The following is a 15,401-nucleotide window of genomic DNA, read 5'->3' as shown; positions in this document are numbered from 1 at the left end:
AATCCCATGTCTGCAAATTTACTTTGACACTCAAACTTATTAACCCATTAAACTGAAGTAAAAATTTATGGCTAATGAAGCTTGCTTTCCTATTTGAGTTTGGGAAAGTCTAACAACAAAAATCCTTACCTCAGCAATTCTGTTAATTTTTTTTTTTTTTTAAACACCTTCCTAAGCAATAACTTGGTTTTATGCAAAAAGGTAGCCAAACTACACTGAGCTGGCAGTTATCCCTGTAATTTACCTCACTTAACAGAACACACAAGACACAGAAAACAGAGCAGTCTTTTATTCCCGCAGTCTTCACAGAGACCAAAACAATGTCTATAATCTTACCTGTGGTTAAGTCATAAGAAATATATTTCAGGAACAGGTTAAAATAGATACAATTCATCTGGTGTTGTGCAATTGCAACTGAATATACAAGGCTCTACTTAGACATGAGTTGAGCAGATTCAGTAATGTAACATCCATTACAAAACTGAAAGACATAAGGCATCTCAGATGTATTAAAATCTAGCCATTGCAAATTAGATACAAATAAGGCAGTAATGCTACAGATAAGGAACATATTAATCACCCAGAACTCTGGTTCAAAATACAGCTATCAATGTAAGAATTTTGCCAACTGCTAAAAGACATATTAGTCATGTCACATTTAAGCTAAGAACATGAAAATGTTTTTCCACTCAAAAAATGCACATCACCAAGTTCTAGTACTAGTCTTTCATAGGAAAGCACATTTTTTAAAAAAGTTATCTTCATAGTTATACTACAAACAGTATATGAAATCCTATTCGTGTACAGCAGAAATGGACAACGCTGACAATAGCTAGTGTGTACCAGATAGGACACACAAAACAAAGTGCAGATCCTTTTAAAGAATGAGAAAAAGTGTTGTTGTAGAACTAGGAAAGTATTATATAGTATTCTAACAAAGATTCATATATTTCATATCTCAGCATACTTCCCATAATTGATAGTACTTTCTGATAATCATTCAAGTTTCTATTCTTGCTCAAATTCCTATCACCTCATAATTAGAAACACTTCCACATACTTACTGCATGAAACGTGCACCAATAAACTGAAATATAGCTTTCAATGTAACATGTTGTAATTGGTATGATCTATTTTCTTTCTATGTTTGTATCTTAGACATCAGGAAGCAACACTGCACAAATAGTACATGGTATTCAGAAGAGTCAAAATTAACAAGATGAAATGATCAAAATGCTGAACCTTCCTATAATGAAGCATGCTGCATGTCTGACTGCCGATAACAGAATGTACAGGCAAAAAGTCAGTGACTCCTGTTGTCCCTTTGCAGGGTTAGGAATGGTAGTCACAAAGAAACAGCCGAATCCAGCTCCCAGTACAGATGATGGTAGTTCTACAAGACCATCAGAAGACCTATTGGCTATACAATAGCTCAGATTTTTCAAACCAAAGCTTCCAAAATACTAGTTTTTCTTCTCAACTGATAGTCAAGCTACTTAATTTTAGATGATATGAGTCTTTTTAGCCAGAGAATATGCTAACTTCAAGTTTAAAAATCTTTACATATATTTATACATATGTATAAAATACTAAAACCTTAACTACAGAGCCCTATAAACTGAGGTTCACTGTTTCTGCACTTAATTTGCCACCACTTAAACTGTGAATCATTGCTATCATATGGGAATGTTTGTGCAGTTCTTCTTGCTGTAATTTTACAACAGCTTCTTTTTCTTCCAAACGTCCCTCCAACTGGGACTTTTGAACTTCCAGAGAAGATGCCTGCAGAACAAACAAAGTTTTTTCAGTTGATAGAGGAGGAAATCAACATACACAGTGTAGTGAAGGCCGAGTGGCCTGGTGGTGAATTTAAGTAATTAAAACACACAGTTTTAAAATTATAAGCCTGTTTTGGAAACATCTTCCTCAGCTCTTACATAGCTATATATTTGGTGCATGTGAATGATTACAGCCACTGCCACACGTAAAGTTAGATACCAAGGGGAAAGTACCAACCCTCATATTACTATTGTCCTACTTAAGGGACAGAAGTGTTCGTTAGCCATCTGTGTCTTATTTCAAGCCAAAGTTAAATATTTACCAATAACAAGGGAAACATTTGCTATATATTGGAAAATATTGCCTGGAGAGATTAGCTGTGCTACAATTAATAGAAATACCGCAAATGCTTTGCTAGACCACACAGTTCTTTACAATTACTGACCGGTTTGCAGAGAGATGACCCTCTGCCTTGTGAGTTAATAGGAAGCTGAATATACCTCCAGGCAAGGACATGCAGGCTGCACTGAACTTTTCTGGCTTTTGTTTTGTTTTTGATTTTTATTTATTTTTTAAAAAAACCTTACCCTGCTGACTTAATTGTATAGCCAAACTGACACACATCTGTTTTGAAAAGAAAGGTCAATATTTTTTTTTACAGAGATGAGAATAGATATTTTATTAGAATTTCAAAGATTTAAAAAAAAAAAAAATCAGATGCATTTTGGTGGGTAGGGGCAGAAGAATGGGGGGGGGAATCCACCTTCTACAGTAGCCAAAACTAGCAACTAAAAAAGAGCATGCTCCATTCTCTCATTTAATACAGCATGTTTTTTCTTCCAGACATTATGTACTCTTATACAATGCCTCATATAGCCCCATTAGAGCCTGAATTTGACTTCTTTTCTCTTAAATTCAGGCTCAGCTATTCAAAACTCAAGAGGTATATAAGATTAAAACTAAGAGTACTTCTTCTCATCCACTACCTATACAGCTCTGGTTTCTTTAGCCACTTCTACTATTGAAATATCAATTCTCCAACTCTATCAGTTATATAGATACTTAAAATTCCAGACTGGAGGGCAGGTGAAAATAATTCTTACCTTGATACTCAGTTCTTTCCTTGCTTGTTCTGTTTTACTTAATTCCTTTCTAAGAACATCTATAGTTTCTTCCATATCTGTTTTTTCTTTCTGCCGAGCTTTCAGTTTTTCTTCCAGAACTTTTATTTTCTGTTGCAAGCCTTAAGAAAGCCAACACATTAAAAGATGGGTTGCCAGACTTAGAATAGAGCTACTTAATTGCTTGTGAAACAACAAGTATTTTTTAGAACCAGCATGGCTGCTAAGTGAATTACGGAGTACTGCCATCTACTGCTAAGTTTTAGTGTCTGTTTTGCAGTCATTTACCAAAGAGTTAAGTTAAATTCTTGTAATTTACAGTTCCTATAGAAAACAGTTTTAATGGACATACCCTAAAAAGATTCTGAAGGAATGTCTGATACTGTGCAGAGATTCAGTGAAATCCACATATACTGGAAAGCCACATTTACCTGTTCTTTCAAACAACAACAAAGTATTTGATTTGTTTCATGCAGTTATCATCTCTGGCTACCTTTAAAACTTAAAAGTTAGCCACTTATCTAGGGCACATAATAAAAACACCTATTTAACCTAGTTAGTTCTGACAGTCCAATGATGTTTAAGCAAGTGGCTTACTTGCTATTTTGCCATCTCTATCCTGTAGCTGTTGTAGTAATTCTTTTCTGTTATCTTCAGTTTCTTTCAACTGTGCAGCAGTCCTAAAATTGCAGAGAAAAATTTTAATGATCAGGGAAGCTAAAATAAAAGACAACAACATTATTGTGTTTTAACAATCCACAATGATTTTTATATCAATTCCAACTTCAGGAGCTTCAAATCAAATCAACACAACTATGAATTTGCAGGGTGTGGGTACAGACAAATTCCCCTCCCCCTTCTGTGAAACAGTTTTATTTCCCTCTGATCAAGGGAAAATGGTAGAAACTACTGAAAAAAAAAAATCATTCTTAGAGTTAAGCACCAGAAACTGTCTCTCTCTTACAGCCACAAAGCATTCAAAATACCATGACAGAACTGAAATTGTCATTCAACCAGAGTCAGAACTCACTGCCATTAATAATGGAGGATACTGCTTTTTGAGCTCTTAGTATGCTCCTGTACTGACAATACTGTTAGTAAAATCTGTTTCAGAGAAGTGTTATTCTCTATGTAAACACATCTATGCATAAAGAGTTTCCAATACCAGTCAGGATATCTTCTGGAGTGTCACAGAACAGTTAGAAAAATGACTAGTTCATGAGATTTCACTGTAGCCCATCTGTAAGTCTGCTGCCATCCTAACTAGTTAGGATAATATTTAGTTTCATGATCATTTAATATATAGGCACTGTCATCTCCTATCAGTGTTACAGCTGTAACCTGAACACTTCATACCTCCTGAAGTTAATCTACTTTTTCCAATTATTAGCTAGTCTAATTTCTAAGACATAATTCATCTACATTTTGTCTTGCCTAGATGCCATCTACTGTCACTCTGGCTCACTTGCTTATCCACCTACTATCTACCAGTTTCTTAGTTGTAGCTTCCTGCAAAGTGTGTGTGGTGGTGGTGGTGGTGGGGGGGGAATAGAAAATTGTACATTATTTCCATTGTCCCTATTTCAATTGTGGCAGTCGAAGAATACCTATAGAATAACTGCCCCTCCCCTTCCCCCCCTCCCACCCCAAAAAAGTGACAGCCTCTTTCTCAGAACATGTCCCCAGTTACCCTGAGCTGCGTATACTGCACCACTGAAAATAAGCATACATATTTATTCAGGAGAAAGGAAAATCATCATCATGAAAAAATTGCCACTTGAATCGGAAGTCAGGGCAGTGATCTGGATTGCCCTGACTACTGACAGGGTAAGAGCCAGGAAGGATAAAGCCAACTTTGCAAGTCAAACCAAGAATAGAATTTTATTTTGAAACTGAATACAAGGCATGTCTGTGAGCGTAATTTTGCAGGAGATATCTTTCAAAGTAGTATTAAAGTTTCACAAATAGGAACCATATCCCCTTAGTTACACAGGTGAAAGGTACATCAGACCTATTGTAATCCAGTAGTTTGGGGAAAAAAGTATATTTTGTCCTCAGTGCTAGTCGTATGTTCAAGGAATGAAGTTTTGCACCACAGAGAGAGAATACCAACCATCACTATTTGTGATATAATTTGTTTTTAAATGAAACCATGTATTAGTTTTACTTATTTATTTGCAAACAAAAACCCTAAGTACCTCCCGTGCCAACAGCAATATTTGATATGATTACAGATAAACCTTGCAGGCTAAAAGGAAATATGTGAAAAACTTGGGTGATAATAGTATTTAAGAATTAAAAGAAAAACACCCCCCCAAACCACCCTAAAAACACCACATACACCAAAAACCTGTGTTATTTTCAGCGGTATTTTTATTTCCTACTGTCTCTACAGCCTTTGTGGGGAAACCCTCCCCTCCCCAACTACAGTATAGGAAAGGAAAATAAAAGTGGAAATGACTACTACAGATTTTCACCTAACACACATATCAAGTAACCCTGAAGCTAACTACACATCTCAGATGCTACTTAAAGCACAAATAACTGAAAGATTGAGACTAGAGTGCAATTTAGTTTTACTGGTTATCTTTAAATTGCTTAAAAAAGATTGTGAATTAAACTTACTTGTCATTCTGCTGCTTGAGTGAGTCATTTAGTTTTTTCATTGCTTCTACTTGTTTATTTAGTGAATTGCACGTAATCTGTAGATCTTTATACTGTTTTTCAGTTGTTTCATGCCTACAAATAAGTTAGAGGGTTATATTTAAAAAGAGTAAGTGTTTTTGAAGAGCTTTTACTTTAATAGTTTGTCAGATAAAAAAACTTGACATCTCCTGAGCAAACATCCCACTCAAGCTAAAAGCAAAATTTTTTTATGAACGTAGATGAAAAACAAGCTTCAGTGGACCCCTTACATATCCTTAATAAACATCAGAAAGCAACCTTTCTCCAGCAGAAAACTCTCAGGGACTGACGAATATGCTGATGCCTTTAGAAATTTGGCATATGTAGACTGTTTCAAATTTGCTTTTTGCAGCCATCTTTTAAGGGACCCTTTGAGTCTCTAACCTCTAGTTGTCTGGTGATGCCACAGACTGAAAACACTCCTGAAGACAAACAATGCAACATGCAATCAATTAATAGAAGTCTATGAAGCATATCTCAGGCCCTAAGCAGAGCACTTTCTTCACCTTCCTACCAAAAGCAAAATTCTCTCCCCAATGTCAGTTATTTGAGTATCTAAAGAACAGTATTTAAAGTGTGCAGATTGTTTAGAAAGTAAGTTAAGTTCTTGCTTTATGATCACACTGTAAGGATCACCAAGCTATTTTATTCCTTCTTCAGGAAATTTACAATGGCTAAATACTGGACAGACTGTTTCATTTCACATACAACTAAATCAAATAAATACATGCTCATAGAGCATGTGGCTACACACAATTAAAGCAAAAAAGGCAGCACTTGCCATAGCAACTGTACTAGACACTTATTCAACAAACTCCATAATAGACAGAACAATTCACTTACATGCATTCTGCCGTTCCACCCCCGTGACTCCCTTATGGGTAGTGATATGCCTTCAAAATTGTCTAATACAGTGTTTATTCCTGTTAAGTTAGAATCTTTCTGAATTTTATCAGCTGACACTTAGGGACAAGATCAACTCATATGGATTGAAAAGGCAAAGCTCTTTTGGCTTTCATTCTCCCAAAGCAGATTTTTTTTTTTTTTTTATAAAGAGATAAATAGTTTATCCTTGTGCACTTTTTGTGCCTCATATGCCTTTTTTTAGCTTAAGATCCTAAAGAAATAATACATATAAATATCACTGTGGAGACACACTGTGCTTCCGTCCTCCGCACCTCACTTTTACTCAATTCCAGTCAAATTTGCTACAGAAGTGATTACAGGATGAAAGCTCCTGCCTTATACAGACATACTGTATTGGCTGCTTCTCTAGACTATTCACAGCATGTTGTCAAGATGGCATATAAGAGCAAAGAAAGAAGCTGAGAGTATGGCATGACACCATTAGAAAACAAGCACTGTTAGTTGTGTTTCTTCGAAAACAGTTTTTTTTTCATTTTGTTTGGGGTATTTCTTTTTTTTTTTCTTTCTTTTCTTTTCGGTAAATATACAAAGCTCTTGCCATTTCCCACGCTGGAACTTCAACACCTACAACTTTAGTTCTCAGACTCCGTTTAACATATTAACTTCCTGAATGACTTAAAGGTACCTGAACTATAAGCATGGAAAAAGGGGAATTTTTCACTTTAAACTATGAAGTAGCATGTAATGTTGTCCTTCTAATGTACTTAGCCCAGAAAAATAAAGGGCTTTATCACTCCGGTTGGATATGAAGTATTTGCTTAGAGACCTTAAGCTTCTTACCTCAGAAGAAGATCAATAGAGGATTTTTTCAGTATTTCATGTTCTTCAGCAACTGTTTGTAGTTTTCTGTTGTGTTGAAAGAGCTGTTCAATATCATTTTGTGCCCTTTCAGATTCCACCTGCTGAGCTTTCAGCAAAACATTAAGTTCTTCATTTTTTCGTTCTGCATCCTTCAACATTGCAGCAAGAGTTCTTGCCTTTGAGTGAGGAAAAAACAAAACAATTACAACAAATTGTTTTACAAGCCACTTTGTAATAGGCATGTTTAATATCTAACATCATGTTTGATACCCAATATGATAGGCATATATGTCTCTAATGTTAAAATACCATCAGCTACGTTAAGAAAAGGATTTTTCATCGAATATTAGCTAAAAATAAGGCAATTAGCTCATTCTAAATTCCTTTAGCTCCCTTTATAGCCAGTGGGGGGGGGGGGNAAAAAAGTTTAAGATCCATACATGCATGCTTTTGGTTAAGTCGCTGCCTGAGCTATTGAATCTTTATTATAAACTTTAAAGAATAAAAATGATTATGAGCTTTCAAAGCACACCTCACCTACAAACACCCCAGTAATGCAAGATTTATTTGAAAGTTCATCTTCCTATGAAATATGACAAGTGATTAAAAGGCACAAACAAGAAGCTGTTCTACATGCACAGACAAACGCCACATAGAATTCTGGTAAGGGCTGTTGTTTGTTTTACAGATTAGTATCACTAGGTTAGTTAACACTAATGGTTAACCAATGGTAAAGGTAATCAGTACAGTAGGTTAGTTTTGTTGACTTCCTATAAGGGAAAGAAAGTTAAAGAAAACTGTTCTAAAGAACAATCCAAAGGAAAACAGGATGCTTATAATGACATATTAACATTGTCCTAAATTGCTTAGCTAAGCAGTAGAAAGTTTCACATGTGCCATCACAGTTAAAGCTACCCAGACAAGCACCACTCAGCTTCACCCCAGAATTCCAGAACAAGGGTCCTGCTACTCACCTCGGACTCAGCTTGGGCTCTCTGACACCGGTACTGAGCCATCAGCCTATCAGCCTGAGCCAGCGCCAGCGCCTTTGCCTCCAAAAGGTCTTGCAGCCTGGTTTCTTTGGACTGCCCATTAAAAAAAAAAAAAAAAAAATTTTTTTTTTTTTATTAAGAATTTCTGTATGTACAGGCAGGAATGCATCCGCACACACTCTAGGCCATACTCACTGCTAACGCTGACAGCTTCTGCTCGTAAACATCCATTATGTCAGACATCCTCACATCAGCGATTGACTCCTTCATCTGTGGAAAATTTTACAGCAGCAGAAATTAGAAAACATTAAATTTGTAACTACTGGAGACAGGTAATGTGCATCTGAAGAGCTCAGTAGTTTCTCAAGTTGTACCTGATCACTAGCTTTTTAAATTCTTATTTTAACTCTGAAACTATCTGCTCAACTTGCATACACCTGACCTGCAGAAAATCTGTGAATAATTAAGCTAGTTAGGTCAAATAGCAAGAACTGCAGAAGACTATTAGCCAGTCACTATGAAAAGATAACATCACATCCACAATGGTTCCCCTGGGTCTAATCTTTGTTAACTCCTGGAAATTTAATAGGACATCTAAAGTAATTTGCCCTAATGTCAACAGGACAAAATGCACATGGCTAAAAATCCTTGTTTACATTCCTCAGCCTTGTCAACGTCGGGATTATCAGAAAAGACCTTGGACAGTTATTCTGAAAGGACACTATCCAGAACAGAACTTGTTATTCTAATGCATTTGCTTACTAGAGGAAGTTTACCTTGTATGGTACCACAAGCCCTAAGTGCTTATTTAAATACACACTTGAGTCAAGTGAGAATGCCACTTGGTGATTTCAGGATACTCTTCCTTAAACAGTACTAGTATAACAACAATTTTGAGCAGCTGTTCATATACACAGATGCATGACCAAGTGCAAATTATCCCAGCTGTTCGTACAACAAACACCTACGGAAAAGTTATCATCTCTGCACCTTTTAGAACGACTACAAGTTTTTTCTTGGAAATTAACAGTAGCCCCCATGTAACTCCAGTCTACAGCTTATTTCCCTGCCCCTAACACCAGGGGCCAACAATTTCTTTTCTTTCTTGCAAACTTGTCATCTCCATGTCCTTTTAGATAGTAGAAGGAAAGCTTATGTAAGCTCCCTTCACTTTCTCTATTAAAAGATGGTTTTCAAATACATTTTACACACATTTGAGCTTCACACAACATACAGAATGCACCGAGCTGAAGTACTGGACATTTTAAATGAATGCGTATCAGTGTTTAAATAATGCATTTTTAAAGGAAAATTCTACTAATCAGGAGGACTAAGTAATTCACTGAACAATATATCAAAAACATTTTTTCTTCCTTATCAAAAATCTAAGGAGCTGCAGGACATGTCACATTACTGGAAGCTAGTGAACTAATGCTGTAAGGGGCCTGTGGCCACTTTGACTTTTATTAATAAATACACAGCAGTGCATTTACAGACTGTCACATGCAGTACTGAAAAGAATGATCAATAAGAGTATCCAGTGGCAGAGTTAAAAAGGAAGCCAAGGCAAGAGTCACTTGACCTCTTCCACTATTATTCCAGCAACTGCCTAGAAGGGGTAGCTTGCTGAGTTTCATTCTTATCAACGATAACAAAGAGCGAAGGGTCGCAAAGCTAAGGCTGGAGGCAATGGCACTAATATATAGTCACCAAGTCCTTATCAGACACTTCCTGTTCATTCTGTTGATTTGCATACTGTTCTTTTAAGTCAAAAGAAAGCAGTGGCAACAATCCATCACTTTGTCTGGAACAGCTACAAAGCAACTATCTTACTTTGAACAGAAAAAGGAAAATATTCAGCATCTGACAGTATTGGCCCCTAAGAGGGGAACTGTATGCAGTGCCTATTCCAGCATCTCATCTACAATGCATGTTGTTGCAGAGGAAAGCAAAAAACTTTTCTAAAGTAATAATACTGCCTTCACAGGAACACCACAAAGATTAAAATGCAAATGCTAAAGAGCCAGCTACAAGCAACAAAAGGAAAGTGTTAGTATGCCTGTTTAGACGTGCAAGAGATGCACCATACTCTTATAAAGCAGCACAGTCACCTCTATTTTGGCAGGGGGAGGGAAAGGAAGGCACTCCTTGTACCCATCCCAGCAAGCCTACACAGCTGTGGCTACATCTGACATCTGTCTCTGTATCTGACACTTAGAATAGTGTGGACAACTCCACTACAGAAAAGGATCTCAACAAGGAGCCCAGCTTCTGATATAGTACAAAGAACTGTCATTTGAGTTCTGCTCAGGAGCTCAGTAAAAGCAACAGATTCCAAATAGGCAGGAATCCACACTGATCTCAACTGATAAGTTCACTGTAGCCTGAAACTTAGATTTAATTTCTTCAGTAAAGCAGTAAAGTGTCAAATATTTAATAAACATGCATAAATTCTATTAACCTCTAGCCCAGAATGGAGTTTCTGTATTAATTCCTGAATATTTGAAGTTGCTGAATCATCACATGAAGAATGGGATGAAGAACATCTCACTGAAGTAACATTGGTCATGAGTGACTGCATTTGGATTCTTTTTGATGCGTGCTCTGTTTCATGTTGCTTGTAAGCATTATTTGCTGCAATGCTCTCGCCAAGCCTGTATAAACATAAAGGTTGTTAAAGAAAATTTGCTACAGATACCATTGCGAGAGTTAAAGATACGAACAATTTCATAACATAACTGCTCTCTCATTGAAAACATGAGGCTATTGAAATAACTCCATTTGCATTATCACATAACATTAAGATACAGTACACCCAAACTATCTAGAGATACTGAAAGGAGTAAAAATGAAAAAGGTCAGTCATCTACTGAAGATCTACCACATTCATGTTTAAAAAGCTTTGTAACCTGCCATGCAACACCTCCAGAAACAAGTGCAGCATTTCACCAGAAATTGCTCTTCAGCTATTCTTGAGCAGAAGAAAAACTGTCCCTTCTTTGTCTGAGAAACAGGATTACTTAACATTTATTATTCAGCTCAATCAGGCCACTGTTTGTAAGTAGCAGGACAGACGTGGTATTTAGCAGGAAATGATTTTTATCAATCAAAGATCAAAAGATTGAATCATCAAAAAACAGGGTGCTACCAAAAAACCCCCTCCATTTTTGCTTGTCTTGGATGCTGCTTTAAAATGTTTCATGAAATATACCACATTTCATAAGTTTTAACTATAATTAACCTCATGAAGTTGAACAAAGGCAAGTGCAGGCTCCTGCACCTAGGGAGGAATAACCCCGTGCATCAGTACAGGTTGGGGGCTGATCTGCTGGAAAGCAGCGCTGCAGAGAAGGACCTGGGAGTGCTGGTGGACACCAAGTTGACCACAAGCCAGCAATGTGCCCTTGTGGCCAAGAAGGCCAATGGTATCCTGGGCTGCATCAGGAAGAGTGTTGCCAGCAGGCTGAGGGAGGTGATCCTCCCCCTCTACTCAGCCCTGGTGAGGCCACATCTGGAGTACTGTGTCCAGTTCTGGGCTCCCCAGTACAAGAGACACTACTACTGGAACAAGTCCAGCCAAGGGCTACGAAGATGATTAAGGGACTAGAGCATCTCTCTTATGAGGAAAGGCTGAGAGAGCAGGGCCTGTTTAGCCTGGAGAAGAGAAGGCTGAGAGGGGATCTTATTAAGATCTACAAGAATCAAGAGGATGGGGCCAGACTCTTCAGTAGTGCCCAGTGACAGGACAAGAGGCAACGGGCACAAACTGAAACACAGACAGTTCCATCTGAACATGAGGAAAAACTTCACTGTGAGGGTGACAGAGCACTGGAACAGGTTGCCCAGAGAGGTTGTGGAGTCTCCTTCTCTGGAGATATTCAAAAGCCGCCTGGACGCACGATCCTGTGCAACATGCTCTAGGTGAGTCTGCTTGAGCAGGGAGGTTGGACTAGATGATCTCCAGAGGTCCCTTTCAACTTCAACCATTCTGTGATAATTCAAGTATGCAAATAAAAAAGGCAATAGGTTCAGAGTCATTTGTATAGAGAAGAGAACACGAAAGTTTAGACAGAATAAGTTAGAGTACCTACAGCCCAGTGTCTGCCATTTCAAGGCAGCTAGTCGTGTCATGTTCTAAATCAGAGAGACTAAGAAGTCAAAATAGCTGATTTTTAAGTGACCATTCAAAATCTTGATAAATTCTTTAATTAAAGTAACCCAAACACTTTATTGAAGAGCTGTCTCAATTGCTTTCTGTCTACATGAACAGAGCCTATATTTAACTTGTGTTTATAGACATGTTATTTCACTATTCCATTGTGTAAAACCAGGCATTTGGGATTGAACAGATCCTCCATTCATTTAACCAGCCTATTTATTACTGGCCATAACATTTTTTATATCCACAAAAATCATAGAGTCATAGAACAGTTGAGGTTGGATGGGACCTCTTGAGCAGAGGATTCAACTAGACCATCTCCAAAGAGGGTCACCTAAAGCAGGTTGCCCAGGACTGAGTCCAGTCAAGTTTTGACTGTCTCCAAGGATGGAGATTCTACAACCTCTCCAATCAACCTGTTCCAGTGTCTGACCACTTGTAAAAGTTTTTTTGTTTTTTGATATAAAACCGAATTTCTTGTATTTCAACTTTTGCCTCTTCTCAGGTCACTGGATACCACTGAGAACAGTCTGTCTCCGTTTTTACACTCTCCCATCAGATATTTATAAACATTGATAAGATCCCCACCCTGAGCCTTCTCTTCTCCAGGTCTCAGCCTTGCCTCATGTGAGAGATGTTCCAGTCCCTTAATCATCTCTGTAGCCCTTCACTGGACTTGCTCTAGTACATCCACAGCACTCCAGATGGTGTCTCCCCAGTGATGAATAGAGGGGAACAATCACCTCCCCTGACCTACTGGCAACACTCTTCCCAATGCAGCCCAGGAGGCTGATGGCCTTTACCAGCTTGTGATCAACTTGATTTCCACCAAGACCCCCAGGTCTTTTTCAGGCAAGCTACTTTCCAGTTGGTTAACCCCCAGTGTGTACTGGGGCAAGAGGTTGTTCCTTCCCAGGTGCAGGACTTGGGATTTCCTTTTACTGAACTTCATGAGATTCCTCTCTGCCCATTTCTCCAGCCTGTCAAGGTTCCTTTGAGTGGCAGTACAACCGTCTGGTGTATCAACTACTCCTCTCAATTTTGTATCATCTGGGAAACTGCTGAGGGTGCACACTGCCCCATCATCCAGGGCATTAATGAAGTTGAACAGTACTGGCCCCAGTATCAACCCCTAGGGGACACCATTAGTGACTGGCCTCCAGCCAGTCTTTGTGCTGCTGACCATGACCCTTTCAGCCCAGCAGTTCTGCCAGTTTGCCATCCACCTCATCAGCCACTCATCCAGCCCATATTTCATCAGTTTGTCCATAAGGATGTTATGGGAGATAGCATCAAAAGACTCACTGAAGTCAAGATAAACAACATCCACTGCTCTCCCCTCATCCACTAGGCCAGTCATTTCATGTAGAAGGCTATCAAGATTGATCAAGGACGATTTCCCTTTCATAAGTCTATGCTGACTATTCCCAATCACCTTCTCATCCTTCAGATGTGGAAATGACTTCCAAAAGGATTTGCTCCATCATCTTTCCAGGGATCAAGGTGAGGCTGACAAGCCTGTAGTATCCCAGATCCTGCCTCTGGCCCTTCTTGAAGATTGAGGCAATTATTGCTTTCTTTCAGCCCTCAGGAACTTCCTTTGATTGACCTTTCAAACATAATCGAGAGTGGCCTCACAATGACATCAGCCAGTTCCCTCATAACTTATGGGTGCACCTTGTCAGGGCCCATAGACTTGTGTACGTCCAGTTTGATTAAGTATTTCCTGACCTAATCCTCCTCCACCAAGGGTAAGTCTTCCTTGCTCCAGGCTTCCCCTCCGGCCTCAGGGGCCTGGGATTCCTGAAGGCTGGTTTTCCCAGCAAAGACTGAGGTGAAGGAGGCATTGAGTACCTCAGCCTTTCTGTATCCTTCTGGGCCCCTTCACCATTCAGCATCAGGCCCACATTTTCCCTAGCCTTCCTGCTGATGTACTTGTAGAAGCCTTCCTTGTTACCCTTCGTGTCCTTCGCCAGATACAACTCCAAGTGGGTTTTGGCTTTTCTAATCACATCCCAGCATGCTCAGAGAGCATCTCCATACTCCTCCCACATCACCCGTCTTCCTTCCACCTCTTGTATGCTTCCCTTTTATGTTCAAGTCTTATCAGCAGCTCCTTGTTCATCTACACAGACCTCCTGCTGCCCTCGCTTGTTTTCCTGGTCATTAGGATAGACAACTAACAGCTTGGAGATGATCCTTGAATATTAGCCAGCTGTCCTGGACCCCTCTTCTCTCCAGAGAAGTGGGGGAGCCCCTGGGATTCTTCCAAGCAGGTCCATAAACAGGCCAACATCTGCTCTCCTGAAGCCCAGGGCTGTGATCCTGCTTTTTGCCTTGTTCCCTCCTCTCAGGATCCTGAACTCCACCATCTCACAGTCACTTCAGTCACGGCTGCCCCGGACCTTCACATTCCCAACCAGTTCTTCCTTATTTAGAAGTAATCAGGTCCAGCCAAATCCTTCCCTTCATCAGCTCCTTGATCACCTATGTTAGGAAGTTGTCATCAATGCCCTCCAGAAACATGGATTGCATGTGCTCTGCTGTGTTACCCCTCCAGCAGATATCAGGATGATGTCCCTGTTGCTGAGAACCAGGGCCTGCAAACATGAGGCTTCTTCCACTTGTCTGAAGAAGTCCTAATCCACTTCTTCCTGATCAGGTGATCTGTGACTGACACCCACCACAACACCGCCTATTTGAGTTTGCCTGCTAATCTGAATCCATGAGCTCTCAGCTGGCTCATCAGCCATCCCAAGGCAGAGCTCCATGCATTCCCATTGCTCTCTCACATAAAGGGCAACTCTCCCATCTCACCTTTCTAACCAATCCTTCCTGAAGGCCCTGTATCCATCCACCACAGCACTTCAGTTGCCTAAGTCACCCCAACACATCTCCCTGGTACCAATGAGATCATAGCCTAATCATAGATTAGTA

At 39.2% G+C, this 15,401-nt stretch overlaps 1 protein-coding gene across 6 annotated transcripts in view; it reads right to left on the bottom strand.

Annotated features, from left to right (window-relative positions):
* Positions 1 to 274: 274 nt before the first annotated feature.
* CIP2A (cell proliferation regulating inhibitor of protein phosphatase 2A) overlaps positions 275 to 15,401 on the bottom strand; it is a 31,421-nt gene continuing 16,294 nt past the window's right edge. For 3 of the 6 annotated variants that reach the window (XM_026058376.1, XM_026058377.1, XM_026058379.1), the window contains 8 exons: positions 10,767 to 10,959; positions 8,501 to 8,575; positions 8,288 to 8,398; positions 7,293 to 7,489; positions 5,526 to 5,639; positions 3,498 to 3,580; positions 2,883 to 3,022; positions 275 to 1,782 (listed from right to left, as the gene is read on the bottom strand). In XM_026058376.1, coding sequence (XP_025914161.1) covers positions 1,612 to 1,782; positions 2,883 to 3,022; positions 3,498 to 3,580; positions 5,526 to 5,639; positions 7,293 to 7,489; positions 8,288 to 8,398; positions 8,501 to 8,575; positions 10,767 to 10,959 — 1,084 coding nt within the window. In that variant the 3' untranslated portion in view covers positions 275 to 1,611. Of the gene's footprint in view, positions 1,783 to 2,882; positions 3,023 to 3,252; positions 3,337 to 3,497; positions 3,581 to 5,525; positions 5,640 to 5,821; positions 6,008 to 7,292; positions 7,490 to 8,287; positions 8,399 to 8,500; positions 8,576 to 10,766; positions 10,960 to 15,401 lie in introns of those variants that run through there. The other 3 variants (XM_026058378.1, XM_026058381.1, XM_026058382.1) reach the window with 3 other exon arrangements.

This window comes from Apteryx rowi, unplaced genomic scaffold (assembly GCF_003343035.1).
Source record: "Apteryx rowi isolate R43461 unplaced genomic scaffold, aptRow1 scaffold_146, whole genome shotgun sequence".
NCBI classification, from domain to species: Eukaryota; Metazoa; Chordata; class Aves; order Apterygiformes; family Apterygidae; genus Apteryx; species Apteryx rowi.
Note: the sequence above shows the minus strand (reverse complement) of the source record. Positions and strands in the feature narration are given on the sequence as shown.